General features: G+C 33.9%; 4 protein-coding genes across 4 annotated transcripts; 1 reads left to right on the top strand and 3 right to left on the bottom strand.

Moving 5' to 3' along the window:
* Window positions 1–424: 424 nt before the first annotated feature.
* Window positions 425–5,133, bottom strand: LOC125201397 (auxin-responsive protein IAA9). The gene is made up of 6 exons (XM_048099483.1): window positions 4,934–5,133; window positions 3,403–3,990; window positions 3,052–3,278; window positions 2,839–2,980; window positions 1,728–1,789; window positions 425–834 (listed from the first exon to the last, which is right to left on the bottom strand). The coding sequence occupies exons 2-6, from the start codon at window positions 3,954–3,956 to the stop codon at window positions 797–799; spliced, it is 1,023 nt and encodes a 340-aa protein (XP_047955440.1). The 5' UTR covers window positions 3,957–3,990; window positions 4,934–5,133; the 3' UTR covers window positions 425–796.
* A 4,083-nt stretch (window positions 5,134–9,216) lies between these two features.
* On the bottom strand, window positions 9,217–10,309 carry LOC125200603 (B3 domain-containing protein At3g06220-like). The gene is made up of 3 exons (XM_048098274.1): window positions 10,168–10,309; window positions 9,719–10,063; window positions 9,217–9,644 (listed from the first exon to the last, which is right to left on the bottom strand). Exons 1-3 carry the CDS (start codon window positions 10,261–10,263, stop codon window positions 9,390–9,392), a joined length of 696 nt encoding a protein of 231 aa, XP_047954231.1. The 5' UTR covers window positions 10,264–10,309; the 3' UTR covers window positions 9,217–9,389.
* A 1,693-nt stretch (window positions 10,310–12,002) lies between these two features.
* LOC125187516 (B3 domain-containing protein At2g35310-like) lies at window positions 12,003–13,219 on the bottom strand. The gene is made up of 4 exons (XM_048084124.1): window positions 13,124–13,219; window positions 12,660–13,031; window positions 12,165–12,300; window positions 12,003–12,061 (listed from the first exon to the last, which is right to left on the bottom strand). The coding sequence occupies exons 1-4, from the start codon at window positions 13,217–13,219 to the stop codon at window positions 12,003–12,005; spliced, it is 663 nt and encodes a 220-aa protein (XP_047940081.1).
* Window positions 13,220–19,343: 6,124 nt separating this feature from the next.
* On the top strand, window positions 19,344–20,080 carry LOC125215562 (uncharacterized protein At5g65660). Its single transcript, XM_048117016.1, has 2 exons — window positions 19,344–19,698; window positions 19,808–20,080. Exons 1-2 carry the CDS (start codon window positions 19,474–19,476, stop codon window positions 19,976–19,978), a joined length of 396 nt encoding a protein of 131 aa, XP_047972973.1. The 5' UTR covers window positions 19,344–19,473; the 3' UTR covers window positions 19,979–20,080.
* Window positions 20,081–21,377: the final 1,297 nt, after the last annotated feature.

Here is a 21,377-nt window from a genome sequence, read left to right as displayed (position 1 = left end):
GTAAATTGTTATTGCCCTTAATGATGAATCCCATTTGCACTTCTAAGTCCACATACAAGTGTTTACATTTCATTAAGAGTTTGAAGTCATCACTTCACTCATTTTAAAGCCATATTCCTACAAATTATCTAGAGAAAATCTTGACATTGAAAACCAATTTAATCATGAGATTTTTGAACAATTTCAACTTCACAGAAGCAACATACATTGCTCTAAACGGATAATGTAAATTCTAGAATATTTGAGGAAACTATACAAAAAAAAAATATCAATCGATCAGAGAGCCTATGAAGTTAATTAATACATTACATGCATCAAAAGATACATACGAAATCTCACAAAAATGATTTATTTTCAGCATAAAAAACATTGTTTAAAACTCATCCAACTCAGTCCCAATTTAAGCGTTACCAGAAATTTGAGATGAAGAGAATATCACCATACTGATTTTGATTCAATCGAAACAAACAAATGCACCGCAATCCAAACAGTCACTTATCTAACAAGTATTAGATCACACACAATCAGTAGCTTTCTTCAAATGAAGTATAACCTTGACAAACATAAAAATTTGAAGTGTGAACTATCGTGCCTCAACTAAGAAATCGAGATTTAGGATAAACAACAAATAAAAACGCAGATGCAGCAAGCACTCAAGGAAACCATATGAGAAGACCAGAAGGCATATAAAATTGATATCTGACTCCAAGACGAAGCACCGTGGCACTTCACTCCCGTAATCACGCCTAAAAGACTCCTGACAATGCCGACAGAAACCAACCATCGTCTTTGGGTTCTAGTTCTGGTTCTTGCATTTCTCCACCGACCTGGGAGCTGCAACCATATGATAAAGCCAAATGAGAAGCCTTCTATCAACATGTGTCTAATACTTATAGGTTTACATCAAGTCAAGTACGAATAACAAAACGCTTCGTACATACACATATAGCCTTAGTAAGATATTGTGCTTTTTTCTTTTAATTGTATACACAATGCACATCATCATACAAGACCAATCCAACTACAATACCAATGATCCCACAAAATAATACCCCAAAGTAAAAATTACACAAAAAGTTGGTACAGCATTAGAAAATTAAAGAAGATAAGGTCAGTACGCAGGGGTCAATAGACCTTTCAACAACATAACATGTTACCCTGACCCCACTGATTAAAACAGCAGGTGGTAAAAAAAAAGATACTGCATCCTTACAGGAACTCATACAATACAGAGTTGTAGAGACTAGTATAATATATATACTGCATCCTTACAGGAACTCATACAATACAGAGTTGTAGAGACTAGTATAATATATAGCTGAAATTGTAAAAGTACTTGTAGAAACATGGATACACAGCAAGATCCCACACAAAACATGGATACATAAAACTCTTCTTAGCTTTAAAATGTTAGAGGAGTTGAAAAGAACTTGAACCTTTCAGCAAGAAATTTCATTATTGCAACAGAAATACAAAACTTGTTTCCAAATGCTATTGGTTTTTTACAGAGATCACATACTACTATAGAAAGCTGTATAGACAAATGCTTAAGTTATAATGAAGTTGAAATACAAATTGAACATTCATGCAAACGTAGATACATTATTTGACTAACTCTTACCAAGAACTCCCACACATAGGCTTTTTTTTTCAAAAAACCGCAGCATTTCAGATGAGGAATGCATAAAAAGTTAATCAATTAAATCACACTAATTGACAATGCTCACCTAATCCAATAGCATCAGACCCCTTCATAATTTTGAGTCTCTTGCATGAAGCAATGAACATCCTAAAGAAGTATCACAATGAAATAGTTAGATAACAAGTTAAATAAAAACTAAACATATCCGATTAATTTGACTACCATCAAATGGGAAAAAATAATGATATAAGCATATGTTCATCAATCCTCCCAGGATTTACAGGAGCCAACTTCAGGAGGTGAAGTTAAAGAAAGTGGATTAGGCATCATGCTTGTATGACAGATGCAAACAATGTAACAAGTTGGAGGTTGAACTGTGAAATAGATAGTGCAGGATCATAGTATGCGGGGGGTGAAGATATCTGATGCATTAAGCAGTTGCAACTAGTAAAATTTAAAAAGCAGATAAAAAAAGGCTCCAATAAGTAACAGTTGTGTGCTGGAACTGCAATAACCAATAACAGAGATAAATCAAAGAAGTGGCCTGTCACGGGAATTTATTGAAAAAAATGATTGGAGATCAATCAAAGCACATGAAAAGAGTTTCACTGGCTAGCATGTCAACATGTTGACAAGGAAATCGTACTAATCTTTCCATGTGTTTTGCAAATATAATGAGAACAGTGATAACAAAAGACTTCTTAGCAATTGCACTAAAACGAAACATGTCTCTAGGTATATATAGGAACAACACAGAATATTGAGTATATGAAATATCTACAGAGTTCGACTTGAAAGTTGCCTATATATTTAACTAAATCAGTATAAACCGAATTCAGAACAGAAAGATATAGAAGTCCCTACAGCTAGTGACTTCCACTAAATTTTCAGTTTTTAGAAGAAAAAAATGAAATGTGAAAACCTAAACGAGCCTGTCTTAGTTGGATCCTGAACAGCTGGCAGTTAAAGCTGTTGACTAACTACTTATGAACGATAAAAAACTCCAATATAACAAGACTATTAAACCGTTGATACATGTCAACTGTCACCCCAGGAAACTCTATTTATCAGTGCGACTCTCAGTTTTGCTGGATGCCACAGCTTCCTTTTAACCACATTTGTTTCACTTTATTTATCAGTGCATCACATGAGGCAGCTACTGTACACATAAGCAAAGCAAAAGAGTACAAACTTACTCCCATGGAACATCTCCAACAAGCATCCAGTCCCCATCCTTATCCTCATAAGTCAGCACATATTCCGATCCATGAAGAAGATCCCTCAACTTACTCTCACTCAGCATTTTCCTGGTAGGGGCTCCCTGAGGTCCACATTGTCCTAAACCAGAAGGAACATCACATGATTTGCAAGGATAGATAAAGAATCTTTATCTCACAGACCAGATTTACCTATAGTGAAGCAGCTGAACATTTTCTCTAGCGCAGAAGAAAGTTCTTTATATGCCGAGTACATTCTTAGATCCACCTTCCTCAGATATGGAGCTCCATCCATGCTGACCTTAACAAAAAGAGCACCTGGACCAGGTTTACCATCTACTTCATCATTGGTTTTTGAGGTTGTGACCAGAGAGTTTTTCCTGAAAGATCTGATTGGAGGCCAACCCACAACCTGAGCCCTGCAAGAGAAGAAAAAATAGCAGTTACAACAGTCATTAACTTAGAAGCAATCTGAATCTCAAATCAACAGACAGCTAAAAGAATATTTATCTCTAAACCCCCTCTTTATGCTTGTGTACTTACTTAGCAGCAGGTGCATTAGCAGTGTTAGTACCAATTATCTTGTTAGTACTTTCTTGTAATGTTTTTGCCGGTACTTCAGGTTTAATGGCTAATTGAGTCCCTGATGGCCTGTTGGAAATCATATTACCAGCTAGTTTTGCTTGTCCAGGATCAGAACCAGTAGCATTGAACATCCAGTTGCCTTCAGAAAAATTGGTAGTTTTGGACTCAGAAAAGCCATCTACAGTGTCATCAAATCCTCTTTTGTTTCCACTCGCTATTGTCTTTTGTGACAAAGTGCAGATTCTATCCTTGGATGGAGCCAATGGGAACAACGGCTTCTCGTCAAGCTTAACTGAGTTTAATAGGGAGAAGTCAGAATCTCTATCTGGGGATTGTGATCCAGGAAGACCAAGCCTCAATTCTGTGGCTTTCATATTCATATTATCCTTGCTTTCAAGATGAGCACTTGAGACAGCAGAGCTATCAACGGAGGAACAATCCGACAACCCAAAGTAATTGCGTTCTTTCAACCCCGGGCCACTCTGAGAAACACAATCTGATGCCGAAGCCATCACAGGAACATTAAGTTCAAAATTCTATTGCAATCTGCAAAATGAAAAGATATATCAAGGTCAATCACTCCCTCGAAAACAGACTAGTAACAACATCCTCATCTCAATCACTTATTAGTTATTACAATTTCATGAATGCACAACTAGGAGCATCTTTCCATGGCTGTCAAAATTCAAATTACAAAAAATATATCCCAAAATGGCAGTGAAGTCAGTAGCTATGTAACCAACTGCGAGCATCACATGAGTAAATCGTCGACTCAAAAGGCTGAGAAATATTCACTGTTTTACACGGATTTTTTTTCCTTTGAAATAAACCTTTTAGAATGAGAGGTAAAATTGAAACAGATTTCTCCAAGATAAATACCAACTCAACAGCGCCTACCCTTCCCTGAACAATAAAATACTACTCCACTAGTTTTACTTAACATCAAAACGTGAGAATGGAAAAACAGGAACAAAATTAATGTTCAGTTCACCACAGAAACAAAAATGTCACTGTCACATATATATACTTCTCAGTTTTTCCTATTAAACAAGAGGCATATGCGTATCAATATCGACATTCAACACATGAGGAACAAAAAGTAACAGCCGCCGCTCTTATATCGTATTTCTCTCATAAAAATAGAAGGTTTTCATATTTTGCATGGAGTAAATCACATATATACATACACTCACATCTCAGGAGTCTAATCGACAAGCAGAAAAAATTCCTTTAAAACAAAATTGCACAGCAACAAAATAAACTTAAAAATGCTTAAAAACTAGAAATACTATCAACGAAGATCCAGAACACCATGTCAGAGTGAAAAAACGTAAAAAACCAGAAAATAATTCGAAAAATTGACAAGATCTAAGCTCACTTTCTAGAACATAAAGTTAAATGAAAAAAAAAATTAGAAGAAAGTGCATCTCGAAATACAATAAATTGAATAGTTGAGGCAACAGAAATTGCATGCACAGCAAGAGCATACCTGAGGATAAATTAACAAGAGCAGAAGCAACAAAAGAGCTTAAAAGAAGAGGAGGATCAGAGATTGGAGCGACAAAGTACAGTAAAATGAGGAATCGCAAAGCAGAGAGAATTTTTAAGGCCCCTCCATTCAAGCAGAAAGCTAAAAACAAAAGCAAGAGAGAGAGTGAGCTTATTTTGTAGAGAGAGAAAGAGAGAGAGTTTTGTTTGTTTTGTTTATATTTGGGCGAGGGAGCCTCGAAGATCAAAAAAATTAAAATTAAAAAAATGGGAGACGGGGGATAAAATCGTAAATTGGGTGGGGAAATTATTTTTTTCCGAGGTAGTGAGCAACGGGTGGGATTGGTTTGTGGGGATGGATGGTGGCCGTAGGATTGAAGCAGAGGAAAAATAATTACCTGTCGCTGCTGCAGGTTGGTAAATGGTGACAGCCAATTATGCCTTTTTACAGTTTCTTGAGGACAGTGTTCTGCTTCTTTGGTTATTCCACTTTGAGGAGTTACTATTTTACCCCTTCATGTAACTTTTGAGATTTGACTTGGTTATTATATAACCGATGGCGTGAGAGCTTAGTAAAAGAGGAAGAAATAATTCAAAATTAAACATTATTAGAGCGTATCCATAGCTAGCCAGCCATAGGCCAGCCATTCTCTCTCCCTGCCACGTCATCAGTACTAAAATTCACCTGTCACATCAAATTTAGGCCAGCCATAGACCAGCCGCAAAAAAAAAAATCAAAATATACTATATTTACGGAATTAAAATTACGATTAAATTACGGAATTAAATTTACGAGACATATACGGGAAAATTCATTAATTGCATTTAAAAAGGTACATAGATAAAAAAAATTACATTTAAAAAGGTACATAATAAAGAAAAAAAACTATCGCCGTGCAATCCTCCGTGCCCACAACTCTTCAATTATATCCTTTTGGAGTTGAATATGAGCATCCACTTGGCGCATGTCGGCAAATTCCTTGAGGCGGCCGACTTCATTGAGAGGTACCCCACGTCGTACGCTAGGGGTGGCCGTTCCGTGGCTTGGACCGGCTTCATCGTCATTGGCCCAACTAGTCAGTTGTACGCCTTCGTCTTCGACGATCATGTTGTGCAGGATAATGCAGGCGTACATTATTTGGGAAACACATGTGACATCCCACAAACGCGTTGGACCCTTAATTGCCGCCCATCGAGACCGGAGCACACCAAATGCGCGCTCCACGTCCTTGCGCGCCGACTCCTCTCGTTCCGCAAAGTAGGCCTTCCTTTCATCACTTGCGTGCACGATCGTCTTCACAAAGACAAGGCCACCTAGGGTATATCCCATCCGCAAGTAGTAGCCCATATCATGCCGGTTGCCGTTGGCCACAAAAGAGACGGCTGGACCGACGCCCTGGCACTTCTCGTTGAAGAGGGGAGACGAGTTCGAGTTCGTTGTTCGACCCGACTACCCCAAAATTGAGGTAATCAGCTCGGCCTTGATCATCGTGGACCGGAAATGGCCGTACCTTCCAGGTACTGGATCAGCTTCTTCCATATGCATACGGTGCTCTAACATCCGGAACCCATGCTTCTCCCCGCATACGGTCTATCTTTGCATCAATGCTTCTCCCCGTGCATCCGTGCATCAAATTCGACAATCTTCGGGAGTAGGCTTTCGAAGGTACCGCTCACCGAAAACGTTCATCACCCCCTCACAGAAATAGTTCAGACATTACAGGGCTGTCGACTCACCGATGTGGAGGTACTCATCCCACATGTGCTGCCGCGCCTCCGTAGGCCAACCGCCCTGATTGCCGCCGTGCACTTTTGAATAGGGGTGTGGCCGGGTCTGCCAACCGCATCGTGCCTGAAGCGGAAACACAGATATCGACGCTCTAATGCACCAACGATACGCATAAACAACTCCCCGCGCATTCTAAAACGCCGCCGGAACATGTTTGCGGAAAACCGCGGGTTCTCCGAAAAGTAGTCGTCGTACAGCCGCTGATGTGCAGCGGCGTGATCCCGATCAATCACCGCTCGGCGGTGGATAACCCGTGGAGGGCGAGGTATCGCCTGCTGTTCCATTCTACGCATGTACCGCTCCATCTCGCGGTTCATGTAGGCATTCATAGCCTCGTTCATCCTCCGTTCGTACTCCTCAAGCATCCCCACCACTACCACCACCGCTACCACCCGCGTTACTCATCGCTCGATGATGCTCTTGTACAGAAAGTTAGAGAGAGAGAAAACTCGTTAAAACAAGCGGTGCAAATGAAAATGAAAATGAAACTCGTTAAAATCGCGTTAAAACAAGCGGTGCAAATCGCGTTTTAAAAAAATAAAAAATAAAAATCGTCGCTGGCCGATCGGGCCACCACAATGGCGGCCAGCGCATTGGCCAGCCACACGCAATCGGCTAGCCTTGGCCGGTTTTTCCGCCGAAATTCGGCTAGCCTGCTCCAATGGTTCAACTAGCCGGTCGCTAGTCTACCATTGGAGATGCTCTCATGGTTACACTCCCGCATTTTTATGCAAGTAGTACTACTACTACTCATTTTAATTCATATTCAAATATTATTGAATTGTTTTGTTTTAAGAATTTCCGTTTTTTAAAATCCAACCTTTAAAATCTTATTTACAACATTAAAATTTTATAAATACTACTAGTATTGTTTAGCATTTACTTACACTTTACATATTTTCCTAAAAGACACCAATTTTCATTATGCTATTCTAACTAGTACTCTTTATCTCTTATTTTTAGTTTACAAGGGGATGTAATTTTTGCTAAACATGTAAGAGCATCCGCAGCGGCATGCTCGTCCGTCTGTGTCGTTGGCAAGGACACATTTGTCCGCCATTGTAGTTCGTTCGTCCGTGCCAGTGGCACGGCGCTGCTCTTAAATAAGAGTACGTTCGTGCCGATGAGCAGCCTTACGTGGCGGCACGTGATTGGCCAACGACAATTTCGTTTTTTTTTGTATTTTTTTTAAAAAAATTCGAATTTAATTTAAAAAATCATTTTTAAATAAAAAATTCGAATTTAATTTAAAAAATAATTTTTAAATAAAAAAATATTTTCCCACTTATCAATAAATTATCTCCGTTTTCTACACACCTTTAATTTATTTTTCAATTTTTTCCCCAAAATTAACATTTTAATTGTGTATTTTTATTTTTTAGGATTTTAATTATGCAATTTTTATTTTTTATGATTTAATTATTTAATTTTTATATTGTAGAAATATTTTTAGTAATTGAAGTATTTAAATTGATAATAGAATAGTGGGACCTTTGAACTTGTCCTTGCGGAAGAGTATAGATGTGGGTGTTGTGCTCTTACCTGAGGACAAGGAGTAAAAGTGGGTTCAGGCCCACCTCCATACTCTTATTTAAGAATACGGATAGGGATGCTCTAAGTCCAAACAGACTAACTAAATGCTGGCTAATTTGATTTAAATTTTATATGGTTGAAAATTTTCAATTATGGTTCTATCCATTTGGATTTCGAGCTAACATATTGGATTGAGTTAACGATAAAAACAAAATTTTACTATTTCCCTCACAAGTTTCATAATGAGTGCATATGTTCATGTTGGTCAAAAATGAGTTTCTTAAGTTCATAAAATTTACTTGCAACTTAGAACGGTTGAAAACAAAAATAAAAAATACTGTACTTAAAAAATAGCAGAGTTGAACAGTTTTCCAATACGCACACTAAGGCCCACTTAAAAGGCCCATATCTATTGATGTACTTATTGGGCCTTAAGGCCTTAAATTTATGAGCAAATTGCTAAAAAGAAAATTATGAATAGTGATTAAATTTTAATCAATCTCATAATTTCAAAAAATATATAATAATTTTTATAATTTTTCTATTATTCCATATAAAAAATTTAGGCATTGCCATAAAGATATGTGTTTGAATTTATTAACATGACACGCACACAACATTGAAGAATATTCTCTATTCACTCACTTTTTATATTCACAAAATCTCAAAAATTGATTTGAATAGTATGTTATGAATATAAACCCAAACATAATTATTTATCAAAACTTCAAAATGAGATGAGTTTTAAGATACCATTAATATCGGACTATTTTCTTATTCAATTTTAGATTTTAGAATACCATTAGAGATGATTAAGAGTTTACACATTTATGAACAATATATAAATTGTAAAATAAATGTCTTTAACTTCTAAGATCCCAAAAATAAATTCCTTGACCCGCAGTTTATTTTTACATAATGATATCATAAAAGCATTAGTCTTTTACAACAAGAAATTGCTCCCAAAATTAAACTTCAATAACTCATAAGCAACATTCATTTACAAAACTAACTTCTGGGTAGTACGAAGTTCTAAAAAAAACATCTAAGATAAACTTAGCTAAACATGGCCTTGATACAAGCTACAGACCATATCAAAATATATTTTGGTGGGAATGGAAGCAGAAATCTGTCACTAGACCTCAATAGGTTCCACAAACGTGACAATGAAAGACAGGTGCTTGGCATCAGTGAGTTGGAAAGTGATTGAAGTCCCAACTTTTAGATTATTATCTCTCACAAATTTAGCCCAACCTCTTCGAATTTGAATACCACTACCATATTTGAATACTCCCACATTCCATTCTTGATTTTCCACACACAGAGTAAGATCCAGTCTTGATCTTTTACCCCTTTTCATGTGGGCATTCCAAAACATGACTGGTATACCCTGCAATATGAATTCATCAATGAATAAACCAACAATTTTGCTCTCTATATTATAAGGAGTACAAATGAGCTTACCACAGCCCTCCTTCTCATGTATCCCTTGGTTAGCACAGCTGTGAAATTAGAGTTTTTTTCAATATCATCTGCCACTTTTCTTGGATCATTAGTACCTCTTTTTTCACAGCCATTTGGTGAGAATATGTTGACACAGAACAAGGAATTCCCAAGATAGCAAAATGTGAGAAAATCAGCATCTTGTAAAGAATTATCTTCCACAAAATCAGGCCAACCCTTTTGGAAAAACCAACAATCCTTCACTTTGCACACATCAACTTGCCAAGATGCACCCTGTGGCCTTGCTAACGTGCACGTTGTTGGAACATTCCCAGCAAAATTGTGGATAAAATCTGGAGGAATTCTCTATTATTTATGCAAAAAAGGAGAGTTTGAATGATCAAGCATTATTAATAAACAAGAGTTGGAACAACAACAACAACAAAGGGACTAAATACTAAACTACTAACCATCAATTGGGAACTTAGAGCAGAGACGTAAATCTTGAAGAACTCTGGTAAATCATCAGGGTCATTGGACACTTCTGTGGAACCACGTTTCTTCATTCGCCCTTCTAATTTAATTGTGCACTACTACTATTCGCCTCTTCTGATATTCAGTTAGGTGAATGAGTACAGTATTACCCAAATACCCAATATATATTAGAGAGAATATAACTTGCCAATTACAAATTTATTTTACCGATTCTTTGAAATCAAGCCCATGCAATAAGGCCTATTCTTGAGAATAATCATTTATTGTGGGCCTCTAGCATTTGTACGCACCTCTCAACTAAAAATATTACTTCCTCATTTTTTTTAATAGGTGGGACGCAACTTTTTTGGCACGAAATTTTAGGACGTTAAGTGAGTTAAATAAATAGATAAAAAAAAGTAAGGGAAAGCTGAATAAAGTAGAGAGAATAAAGTAAGAAAACATAAAGTAAGGAAGAGAAAAAAGTTACTACCATATATGGAAATGACTCAACTATGAAGGAACTTTCCAAAATAGAAAAAAGACTCAACTATGAAGGAACGGAAGGAATATCTCTGTTGATAAAAAAAATAGACTAATTTTATGATTTTGGAGCGTCCATCAAAATTAGACCAATTTTAAATGTGGAAACTTTTAAATAAATACTCCCTTCGTCCCTGAAAAATTGACCTATTCCATTTTCTGCACTCATTTTGAAAAAAATGATAATAAATAGTTAAAGTCCTTTAACTGTTTATTACTCCCTCCGTCTCAAGTTAAGAGTCCTAATTAGTTAGGGCATGAGTTTTAAGAAATATAAACGAAAAGTGAGTTGAATAATTTAGTGGAATATGAGTCTCACTTATATATATTACTACTTTTATAGTAAAATGTGAGTGGAATAAGTTAGTTGAATGTGGGACCTACTTACCATTTATGGTAAAAATGAAATAGGACTCTTAAGCTGGGGTGGACAGAAATGACAAAACAAGACTCTTAAGTTGGGACGAAGGGAGTATAATTTTTCCAAAACGAGAGATAAAAATGGCATATGATAATTTTTCAGCAACGGAGGAGTACTATCTTACATGGAGTATCATTTAAATGTGGACATCACAATCCACTAATACTACTTCCACCATTTTTTTTTCTCTTTTACTTTATCATTTGCGCATTAGAACTCATGTCATTTTTACAATTTTTTTTTTTTTTTTTTGCGACAGAGGTAGTATAAAAGAACTTTCCTTCTTAAAACTATGGGCAAGAAGAGGTTACTTTCTTTTTTCGTTTTTTAATACTCTCTGTCTCACTCAAGATGTTCATTTTCTTGAGTGACATGAAATTTTTGGAAAAATTGTTAGGTAGAATAAATAAAGAGAAAAAAATCGTTGAATATTTTTATTGGGAGAAAAGAAAGAGAAATTTTGTTTTTAAATATAGAAAGGGAATATATTGAATGAAACAAACTAAAAAAAGGAAAAGTGAACTGTTTGAATAGACCAAAGGAAGATGTATTTTTTTTTTTTTTTTTGAGTACAACTTTTTTCAAAGTTGCTAAACTGTAGGCAAGTCGAGAGGGTCGGGCTTGTTGCTCCCAAATTGGGGAGAAAAAATGTGATGATGATGGGATTATTATATCTCACAAATTGCTCAACTCTTTGTTTGTTTTATCATAATGATATCTTCAAAGCTTATAGTCTTTTACAAAAATAAATTGCTCCCAAAAATAAAGAGCAACATGTCATTTACAAAATAACTTATAAAGTTCTAAAAAACACTTCTACGATGAACTTAGGTAATAATAAACACGGTCTTGATAATTTATAACATGTCAAAGTAGACAACCATATTTTGGTGGGATTGAAACTGTCACCATAACCTCAATTGGGTCTACAAAATGTGACAATGAAAGACAGGTGCTTGGCATTAGTGAGTTGAAAAGAGATTGAAGTCTCAGCTTTGAGATTATTATCTCTCACAAATTTTGGCCAACCTTTCGTAATTAGAATACTATCATGACGTTTCAACACTCCCACATTCCATTCTTGATTTTCCACCCAAAGAGTAGCATCCAGTCTTGATCCTTTATGCTTTTTCATGTGTGCATTCCAAAACTTCCGTTGCATACGCTGCACCATATCAATTAATCAATGATTAAACAAACCATTTTGCACTCTCTCTATATATGTATATAGGGAGTATAGGGAGTGGTTTCCTTGATAACTTTGTTAAAATTATGAATTGAAAATTTGAAATTCATAATCAATTTACTGATATATCAGATGACATCACAAAATATATCAGTTTCTAATATAGAGTCGGGTACTGATATTATGAATGAACGAAGTAACTGATATGTTTTATAATACCAATTGATATTAATGTATTTGCAAGCTAATATGATTATGTGTTTTAACTCTAAGAAGATTTCTAAAATGAAGCATCTCCTATATACATATTATATATAAGGAGTACATATCAAGCTTACCACAACCCGCTTCTTCAAGTATCCCTTGGTTAGCACAATGGTGAAATTAGGGTTTTTGTTGATATCTTCCACTTTTCTTGGATGGACCTCATGTGTTGGAACATTAGTACCTGCAGATTGACCTCTTTTTGCACAACCATTTGGTGCGAATATGTTGACACAAAACAAGGAATTCCCAAGATAGCAAAATGTGAGAAAATCAGCATCTTGTAAAGAATTATCTTCCACAAAATCAGGCCAACCCTTTTGGAAAAACCAACAATCCTTCACTTTGCACACATCAACTTTCCAAGATGCAACCTGTGGCCTTTCCAACGTGCACGTTGTCGGAATATTCCCAGCAAATTTGGTGATAAAATCTGGTGGAATTCTCTATTATATATTTTAAAAAAAGGAGAAATCAAATGATTTAATAATCAAGCAAGAGTAAGTGAAATACAACAACAACAAAGGGAATAACTAACCATCAAATCGGAACTTAGAGCAGAGGTGTAAACCTTGAAAAACTCTGGTAAATCATCAGTGGCATTTGACATCTTTCTGGAACCACCTTTCTTCATTCCCTTTAATTTTTCTTTAACCTTTTAATTTAATGTGCATTACTATTCGCCTCTTCGGATTCTCAATTAGGTGAAACAATACTATTATTTCTATTTAACCGATTCAAGGGAGAGAATGTGACATTAGTAAAAAAAAATTTACTTTTTCTACAAAGCTAATATTAAATCTATTTTTTTTAACGAAATTTAATATTCATGCTTTCTAGCAGTTTCACAATATATGATAAGAAAATTAAGTCAAATTAGTTAAGCTATATTTTACGGTGGTTGTACTTAGTACTTTATACTAAGGCCCATTTAAAAGGCCTATTAATTCGTAAACGGGCTTCATGAAATCATTGGGCCTTAAAAAATTGTACCCACCTCTCAACTAAAAGTATGAAAAGAACATACCTCTTACAATCATAGGCCCAAACAGGTTTTTTTTTCCCTTTTATTTTTACTTATTCTTTATTTGTTTTTTATTGTGTAACTATTTTCGGAGTAAATAAATTAGGTCGTTCAGAAAGTTGGATCTGACAATTCAGTTGAATTCTCCTCCAACCTATCAAGTTCAATGTGTGAAGCTTACCTAATTTGCATCCTCTTCTCTCCTCATTCCAAATTGAAAGGGTTGGTTGGGCTTGTTTCCTTGAAATCCATCTCTCCCAAATTGGATAGAAAATGATGTGATGATAATAATTTTATTCATTTGGGACCATTGCAAATTTTCTGCATTTATTACAATGATTTCAGAATCAACAAACCTGTCCCCCAAAACTGTCGACCCAAATTCAAAATTACTATGATTGTAAGATTATATTTATCATGGGATCAATTACTCGAACATACAAACTCTTCAACTTCAATATTTTATTTATTTCTCTCTTCATTTCACCATATTCTTGCTAGCTCAATTACAGCTATTTTTTTTTATTGTGTATTAATAATAAATACTACTCCTACCTAGCTACAATCTTATAATTATTTTGTTATTTTTAGTAAAGCTAAATAAATTAAAACAATTTCAGTTATCGTAAACGTTTAAAATTATACTCCGTATAGAAAGATATAATAGTTGGAGAGAAAGAAGCAAGTTATAAAGTGTGTTGAAATATAGCAAAATTGGCTAAAATTGGCTTCTACTAATATAAAATTACACATTATGGTATACTCCGTGTTAATTTTTTGAATATAAAGGAGACATATGTCTCCATCCCATTGGACATAATTTGAAGAGATAGAGAGACCAATGCGATCTCATTTTCTTCATGGTCGACCAAGAGGTAAGACCTCAATTATTTTTATATTTTTTCCAAAATTGAAATGCCTCTGATAAACAATTAAACATAGTTTAACAACTATACTATATTTGCCGATTTCACATGAATATTTGGGCTCACATGTCCCCTTACAACTTATTTTCTTGTCTTATAGTACTACTACTAGCATTCTTCTGGAATCGTATACCTTTGTGATCCACATTTTTTTGTGAAAATGTACCATTTGTTTTGTCATCTATCAAGCTAAAATTTAAGCTAGATGTAAGGCGACATAAAATGACGAAATAGACCTTATATAAGAAAAAAATTGTAGAATTAAGTTGAGGTTGCAATCGATAAATATGAAAATTAGAAAGGTTTAATTTATGTATATTGGACGTCATTAGCCATCTTACTTTATCCAATAAGTGATTAGGCCCATCATATAATATCCAATAAACACCAATTCTTTAAAATACTATAATTAAACAGTATTAAATTACTAATATAAGTTATTGTAAGCCGTCAATAATGAGGAATATTGGAGCTACTTTTGAAGCATGCTTACATTTAGGATGAAGGTTAATTATGTTAAGCATCCTCCATTTATTTTTTCTTTTAATTACTTGAAAATTTTCAACTATAGCATTCTTTGTAGGAATATTTCTGAATTTAGCTCCTTTAAACATGACAATATATAAGGAGTTGGATAATTGCTTGAATGATATCACACTTTAATCTATATATTTGAATTGGTTTAAAATACGATAATATCCAACCGAGTTTGTTACTCTTTTCCTCTTTTTAGCAAAATCTCAGATTTATTTAATAGTTTCTCTGCACCCTAGAATATGGTGGAGTAGACTGCTAGTAATTGACAAGCGAATGAGAGAAAACAACGTTTTAAAATCATCAGATGATAACATTTTTTGTTTTGAGACCATATTCGAAAATTTTATTGTTTTTTATTTAACTCTTATAAGATTGTTTTATTCTCTGATTCATAAGTTTTGGACATGTTAGCCATTGATCTTCATCGTACCCGTCTAGCGAATTAAGTGTTTTAAAAAAATGTACCTATTGTTGTAATTTCATTGTAATTGGGGTCCAGTAATCCAACTAGGATATATAATTATTTTTTAAATTTGATTTACATTATTTCAGTAAAAAACGTTATATGTTGAGTTTGGTAGTCCAAAATTAGTGTGTACTACTATAAATCTTAAATTTCTGATGGAGTGATCGATTTTAATTATAATTCTTTACTACTCCATATAATTAATATTTTTAGAATTTTAGAGTATAAGAATAAATAAAAGTACATCACTTGTACTGTAGATACATAATGTCCCTAAACTTTAAATCGAATTGGACCCATTTTACGGCAATGAAATATAGGAATATTCGTGATAAATTTCACATAATTCATAAATTAATTTGGAAATTATTGTGTGAAATGGAAAAATATATTACTGTTATTTCTAATTTAAGATTAAGATTAAGGAAAAACGTGTTTGGTACGGCACTCTCAATGAAGTCGTTGCAATTGGCTAAGCATACCTCTATTTCTTTATAATAAAGAAAATAAATAGACGACAAGAATAGCCGCTGCACCGTCGAATTAATTATAACCAACTCTAATAATTTAATAAATATATTATACTAACATATAGTATATAATTGCACAGCTAAGAAAGCACTACATTACTATTAATAAAGTTGGATTCCGTACAAGTTACCATTGTGAATATATAAATACATTTATATCTTACTCCCTTAAAATAATCATATATGTCTACGAAAAATATGAATCTCAGTTTAGTCTGAAATCATAGAATCGGTATGAAATATGAATAGACTCCAGTAGAAATCAAATTTCAAGCTCAAAAACATGTAGACTGGCCTATTAACCTAACCAATCTTTTTCTTTTTTATAAATTGACATGGTTATCGATGTGTCTTGAATAATTATTTTATACTTATGACCTAAAACAAATTAATCATAACAGAAAAAGATGTGGAGTAATTTGATGATGAAAGAGGCGTTGCATCTCCAAGATTTATTGATACGAATAAATATTAATTTGGTAATTAAAAAAAGAAAATAAAATGGGAAAAGTATAGGTGACGAAAGGCGAGTAGGTCGGGTGGAGGTGGTGGTGGTGGGCCACTTCACCAGCTCAATAAACTGCAAAGTGAAAATGGAAGAAAGTGGAAAACATTATGTTTCTTGTTTGGGTTACGTCAAACACACACACTACAACAACACACTATATTATCTTCTTTTATTTTTTATCTTATGAAATTCTCGACGAAGATTCAAAAATTGTACTATTATTTTTTAAAAATTTATGTTCCAAACTTGGAGCTTAATGTCACTACTTATTGTCACTACTCACTAGTGAATCCACTTAGTGAATCCAAAGATTTTCAAGAAGAAAATGATAAAAAGAAGGGAAAGACCAATGACTTAAACAGTATTTTTCACGAGTTGTGCATAAATGCTTTGAAATTATATGTACGTAATCAATAACAGAAATATCGTTGCAAAATTGAATTTGACCTCTATTTTTCTTGGATTATATCGATCAAATTATTGATATTTAAAATTCGACAGAGTGAAAATTGAAATGACAAAATAAAAAAAAATCCCATTAATTTTTATTTGAAATCACTCTAATTGCGAGATTAACTCCATAAGAATTACTAGTAAAATATTAATTGCATGTGTTGATTTTTTTTATTGTAACACTAAAGTCGAGAGATTGATGGCAACTATTCATCATTCTCCAGCAGAGATATTTTCAGTTTTGGCCTTCAGGTGCCCCAAGGGTCACAACAAAAGTAGTCTGATTCAATTTGTCCCTTGTAATATTTGTTACAACTTTCATCACATCTTACTTGTTTTATGTATATATATGTTCAAAGGAAAAAAAAATTGAAGTACGATTTGTACGAGGAAAATGAGATATAATCTATTCAGCAAGGTGATAGGCTCGAGCTTCATGTTCATCTAATCAAATGATGGGAGAATTGTACGTTTAATTTTTTTATGGACAAGTGGGATTCAAGATTGACTATTCCTTGTCAGCATAAGATTGAAATTAATTTTTTTTAATAATATTCCTTTCGAGTTATAAATTGAGTTAATTAACAACTAGGATCATATTCATATACTATGTGATTCGTATACTAAATTTAGGTATTTTATTAGGAAGACAACATTGAGAGAATTCTAGTGTTTGAAGACCTTTTATGATATGTAATCATGTGTAAACAAATGAGTATATAGACCAAATTTCATTGCTCTTCTTTTCCTCAAGTACAAAATACTTATATTTTAATAAAACCGCGACTAAAGTTTAATTTACATTGTTTTTTTATATTATGCTCATATTATAAATAAATGAATAAAGATTTTTAAAAGTTAAACAGGCTTTAAGTAAAATCCAAATACACAAAAACACATGGGCGGGGCGGCCGCAATTATCATATGTAATTAATAGTAATAATTAGTTTGGGGTTAAATCAATAGTTATTTGGGAATTAAGTATGAGTTAAAATATTATTAATAATAAGAATTGTGGATTATGGTAATCTTTGATTCTTAGTATTAATTTGCATTTAGAAATCATAACTGTAATTTAATTAGGAATTTAGGAGGAATATGCTTCTTCCAAATGTGATTTGCCAGCCTTGCAAATATGATGTACCTTCCAAATGTGCTTACATTCCATACATAATTTGCAAGCCATCACATGATGCATTTGCAACAACATAGAAAAAAACTCTTTACCCCTAGAAATTACGAAGTATAGCTGCCATCCATTAATGAATGAATGAATAAAGTGTTCATGTACTTTTATTCGTTCAATTATAAATGAATGTATAATCACAGTTTCTCTAGTTTTATTCGTTCGGTTATAAATGAATGTATAATCACAATTTCTCTCTGGTTTTCATATACTTTTATTCGTTCTATTATAAATGAATGTATAATCACAATTTCTCTAGTTTTCATGTACTTTTATTCGTTCTGTTATAAATCTTTTCTTAAGATATCCTACTTAAATTGAGTTATTTACATTTTAATAAAATAATTACTCCATTTTATTTTATTCTCTCTTTACTTTCCAACTTTATTTTCTGTCCATTTAACTCAACTCTCTAAATATCATTTTATTTTCTCTTCATTTTTCTAATTTATTCTCATCCTATTTAACCTTTTAAACATTAATTTTATTCTGTCTTCACTTTTCTACTTTATTTTCTAACAATTTATATCTTCAAACATCAATTTTACAAAATTTCATATCTAAAATAAATGTCTCAATTATGACATGACAGAAGACAATAAGTCATTAATATTAGTATTTTGCTATAGAACAATAAACAAAGGTAAGCACTTGCAAACCGTAAAGCGTACGCGCAAAAGAAGCTCTAAAAACAAAATCAAAATATTTTCACACTTGCTTTACCCAAATTCTGTCGCACAAAACAGGCAAATCAAACGCCGCTTTCATGCCCACCCATTGCTTGCACATTACAATGGGCCCTCCCCAAAAATCTAAAAATATGTACAAAGAGAGAACTAAAATTCTTCAAATATCTTACATTAGTGCATTCGGATGCACGATGCATTTCCATGTAATAAATTATAATTAAAAATTAATAAGTCCTAATTAGAATAATGAACACACCTAGACATAGATAATTTTTTATATATGAAACATAATTATATGTTGATTTGAAAAAAGAGAATTAGTGAAATTGATAGGTACCAAACTTGAGTGGGGCAAGTAGTAGCAGCAGCAGCCATCCCCAATTAATTTCCGTACCCCAAAATGTACCTCAACACGTTTATAAATAAGGGCATTCCCTCTCCCATTTCTCCCACACATCGTCTCAATTCATTCTCTCTCAATTCCATTCCACCGCCATAGCCATAGCTGCTTGCACCTCGAATGAGGGGAGTGGTGACTTCATCAACTCATACAATCACACAATTAGAGCATGGAGAGTCCATACCACGGTGGTGCGCCGGTTACCAGCCACGGCGGAGGTTCACGCCCTTCTCTAGGCTTCCCTCTCGGCACAGCTCTGTTGCTGGTCGTCATTTTCAGCCTCAGTGGCATCTTCTCCTGCTGCTACCACTGGGACAAACTCCGCCGCACTCTCTCCCTCGATTCCGCCGACATCGAGGCCGATGCTGATCTCAAGCCGAAACCCCCAAACACGGTACGCATTTGATTGAATCTCAAATCGGTGCAATCGGATTGTCGATGCTTCAGTTCGACCTACAATTGGATGGATTTGAGTTTGATTTTGTTGATTTCGTGAATTTCAGGATGTGAATCGGAAGGAGAATCAGAGCTTGCCTGTGATAATGCCGGGAGATAATGTTCCGAAATTCATAGCATTACCGTGCCCGTGCCAGCCGCCGCGGCAGGGGAGCGTCGTGGTGGAGGTGGAGAAACCGCCGGCGAAGCCGCCGCATATCGCCGTGCCGTTCTACTGAAGTAAGGGCCGCCGCGATCGAATCCAATCCATTCCTTAGTGTATAGATTTTTAGAGTTCGATTAAATTTATATATGGACGTTTACTCCTTTTTTTTGCTGCTCTTTCTTTCTTTTTTTACTTTTTCGTTAATTTTATGAATATAAACATTTTTACTCCTGAATTTTTTTTATCATAATTAATTTTATAAACAATTTAAACAAATGATTTTTAGGTATAAACTTATAATTTCCGGAAATTGTGAATCGATGTTTCTACACTCGGAATTACTGCCTCAAGTAAACATATTGTAATAAGCCCAGATTTTTAATTAATATTATATAATTATGTTGACTAAGAAATTAAGAATTAATTATGTAACAATGGCGGTAGTAAGTTTTTTATTACAATTGTCGTATAATTCCTTCCAAAATATACCATTTGTCTGGCTTAATCATGTGCACATGACCTTAATTGTCTTATGTTTACCGGTATCCCAAATTAAATTACTTGAATTTAAAAGAAGTTGGTGAATGGTGATACGATGCGGAAAATGATGACATTTTGCCTTGATTATTATTTATGATAAATATGACTACAGATTTAAAATTATACATTTATAGAAAAAGTCACAAAATAGAAATGATATTTAGACAAACCACAAAATATTCGACTTTATATGCTCTGTTAATCAAAATTTCGTAGGCCGAAACAGGGGCCTATAGTATTTTTGATATACAATTAATAGTTTAAAGTTAAATTCTAATAGTTTGGGGCATTTTCTATAAAGTTGGTATAAATTAGGATATTATAAAGTGATAATTACGATATTTATTAAATACTAGCGTGATTGCAATTTGAAAAGAAGTGGTGACGTTTTAAATTGTTTTTATGTTGGGAAATGGAAAAGTGTGACAAATAAATCTCAACTATCATATGATTCATATCATTATTACACGCATGAATTTCGATTGAATGCCTCCGAATTTTATGTTTTACGAATAATTTAGATGTCTGGTCCTTTATTTAATAAAGGAAAAGTTTAGAGGTCCTTTGTGATGGATTTGTATACAAATTCTTTTTCTTTCAACATTAACCACCCTATTATTAGGTTAATGTACAAATATGCTAATCATTTTGAATTTTATATGCTATTTTGGAAACATTTTGGTATTTTGGACGCTATTGTTTGACTTACTTATATTTCTTTGAAATATATTTTTATATTATAAAGTTAACCATGAATATATACTCCTATTATATTAAGCCCACCTACTATTTTCCCCCCTATTTTCAAATATGTGAAATCTTTAAAAAAATACTACTGGTACTAGTTGTGGCTATATTTTTATTTTGTCTCATAGGCTCATAGTTGTTATTTTTCAAAATAGTAGAGTTATTATTTTATTTTGGTATGTTTT

This window comes from Salvia hispanica, chromosome 1 (genome assembly GCF_023119035.1).
Source record: "Salvia hispanica cultivar TCC Black 2014 chromosome 1, UniMelb_Shisp_WGS_1.0, whole genome shotgun sequence".
NCBI classification, from domain to species: Eukaryota; Viridiplantae; Streptophyta; class Magnoliopsida; order Lamiales; family Lamiaceae; genus Salvia; species Salvia hispanica.
This window is presented reverse-complemented; position numbering and strand designations above follow the sequence as displayed.

Bases quoted from the DNA above. Each gene is read 5' to 3' on its own strand.
- LOC125201397 (XM_048099483.1), bottom strand. From the start codon at position 3,956: ATGGCTTCGGCATCAGATTGTGTTTCTCAGAGTGGCCCGGGGTTGAAA. The intron at 2,981-3,051 runs GTAAATCTGGTC...CTTCTGGTTTAG, and splicing joins GTTCAGCTGCTTCACTATAG to GACAATGTGGACCTCAGGGA. The intron at 835-1,727 runs GTGAGCATTGTC...ATATGGTTGCAG, and splicing joins GTCTGATGCTATTGGATTAG to CTCCCAGGTCGGTGGAGAAA.
- LOC125200603 (XM_048098274.1), bottom strand. From the start codon at position 10,263: ATGAAGAAACGTGGTTCCACAGAAGTGTCCAATGACCCTGATGATTTA. The intron at 10,064-10,167 runs GTTAGTAGTTTA...CATAAATAATAG, and splicing joins CTCTAAGTTCCCAATTGATG to AGAATTCCTCCAGATTTTAT. The intron at 9,645-9,718 runs GTAAGCTCATTT...TTCATATTGCAG, and splicing joins ACATGAGAAGGAGGGCTGTG to GGTATACCAGTCATGTTTTG.
- LOC125187516 (XM_048084124.1), bottom strand. From the start codon at position 13,219: ATGAAGAAAGGTGGTTCCAGAAAGATGTCAAATGCCACTGATGATTTA. The intron at 13,032-13,123 runs GTTAGTTATTCC...AATATATAATAG, and splicing joins CTCTAAGTTCCGATTTGATG to AGAATTCCACCAGATTTTAT. The intron at 12,301-12,659 runs GTAAGCTTGATA...GATATGGTGCAG, and splicing joins ACTTGAAGAAGCGGGTTGTG to CGTATGCAACGGAAGTTTTG.
- LOC125215562 (XM_048117016.1), top strand. From the start codon at position 19,474: ATGGAGAGTCCATACCACGGTGGTGCGCCGGTTACCAGCCACGGCGGA. The intron at 19,699-19,807 runs GTACGCATTTGA...CGTGAATTTCAG, and splicing joins AGCCGAAACCCCCAAACACG to GATGTGAATCGGAAGGAGAA.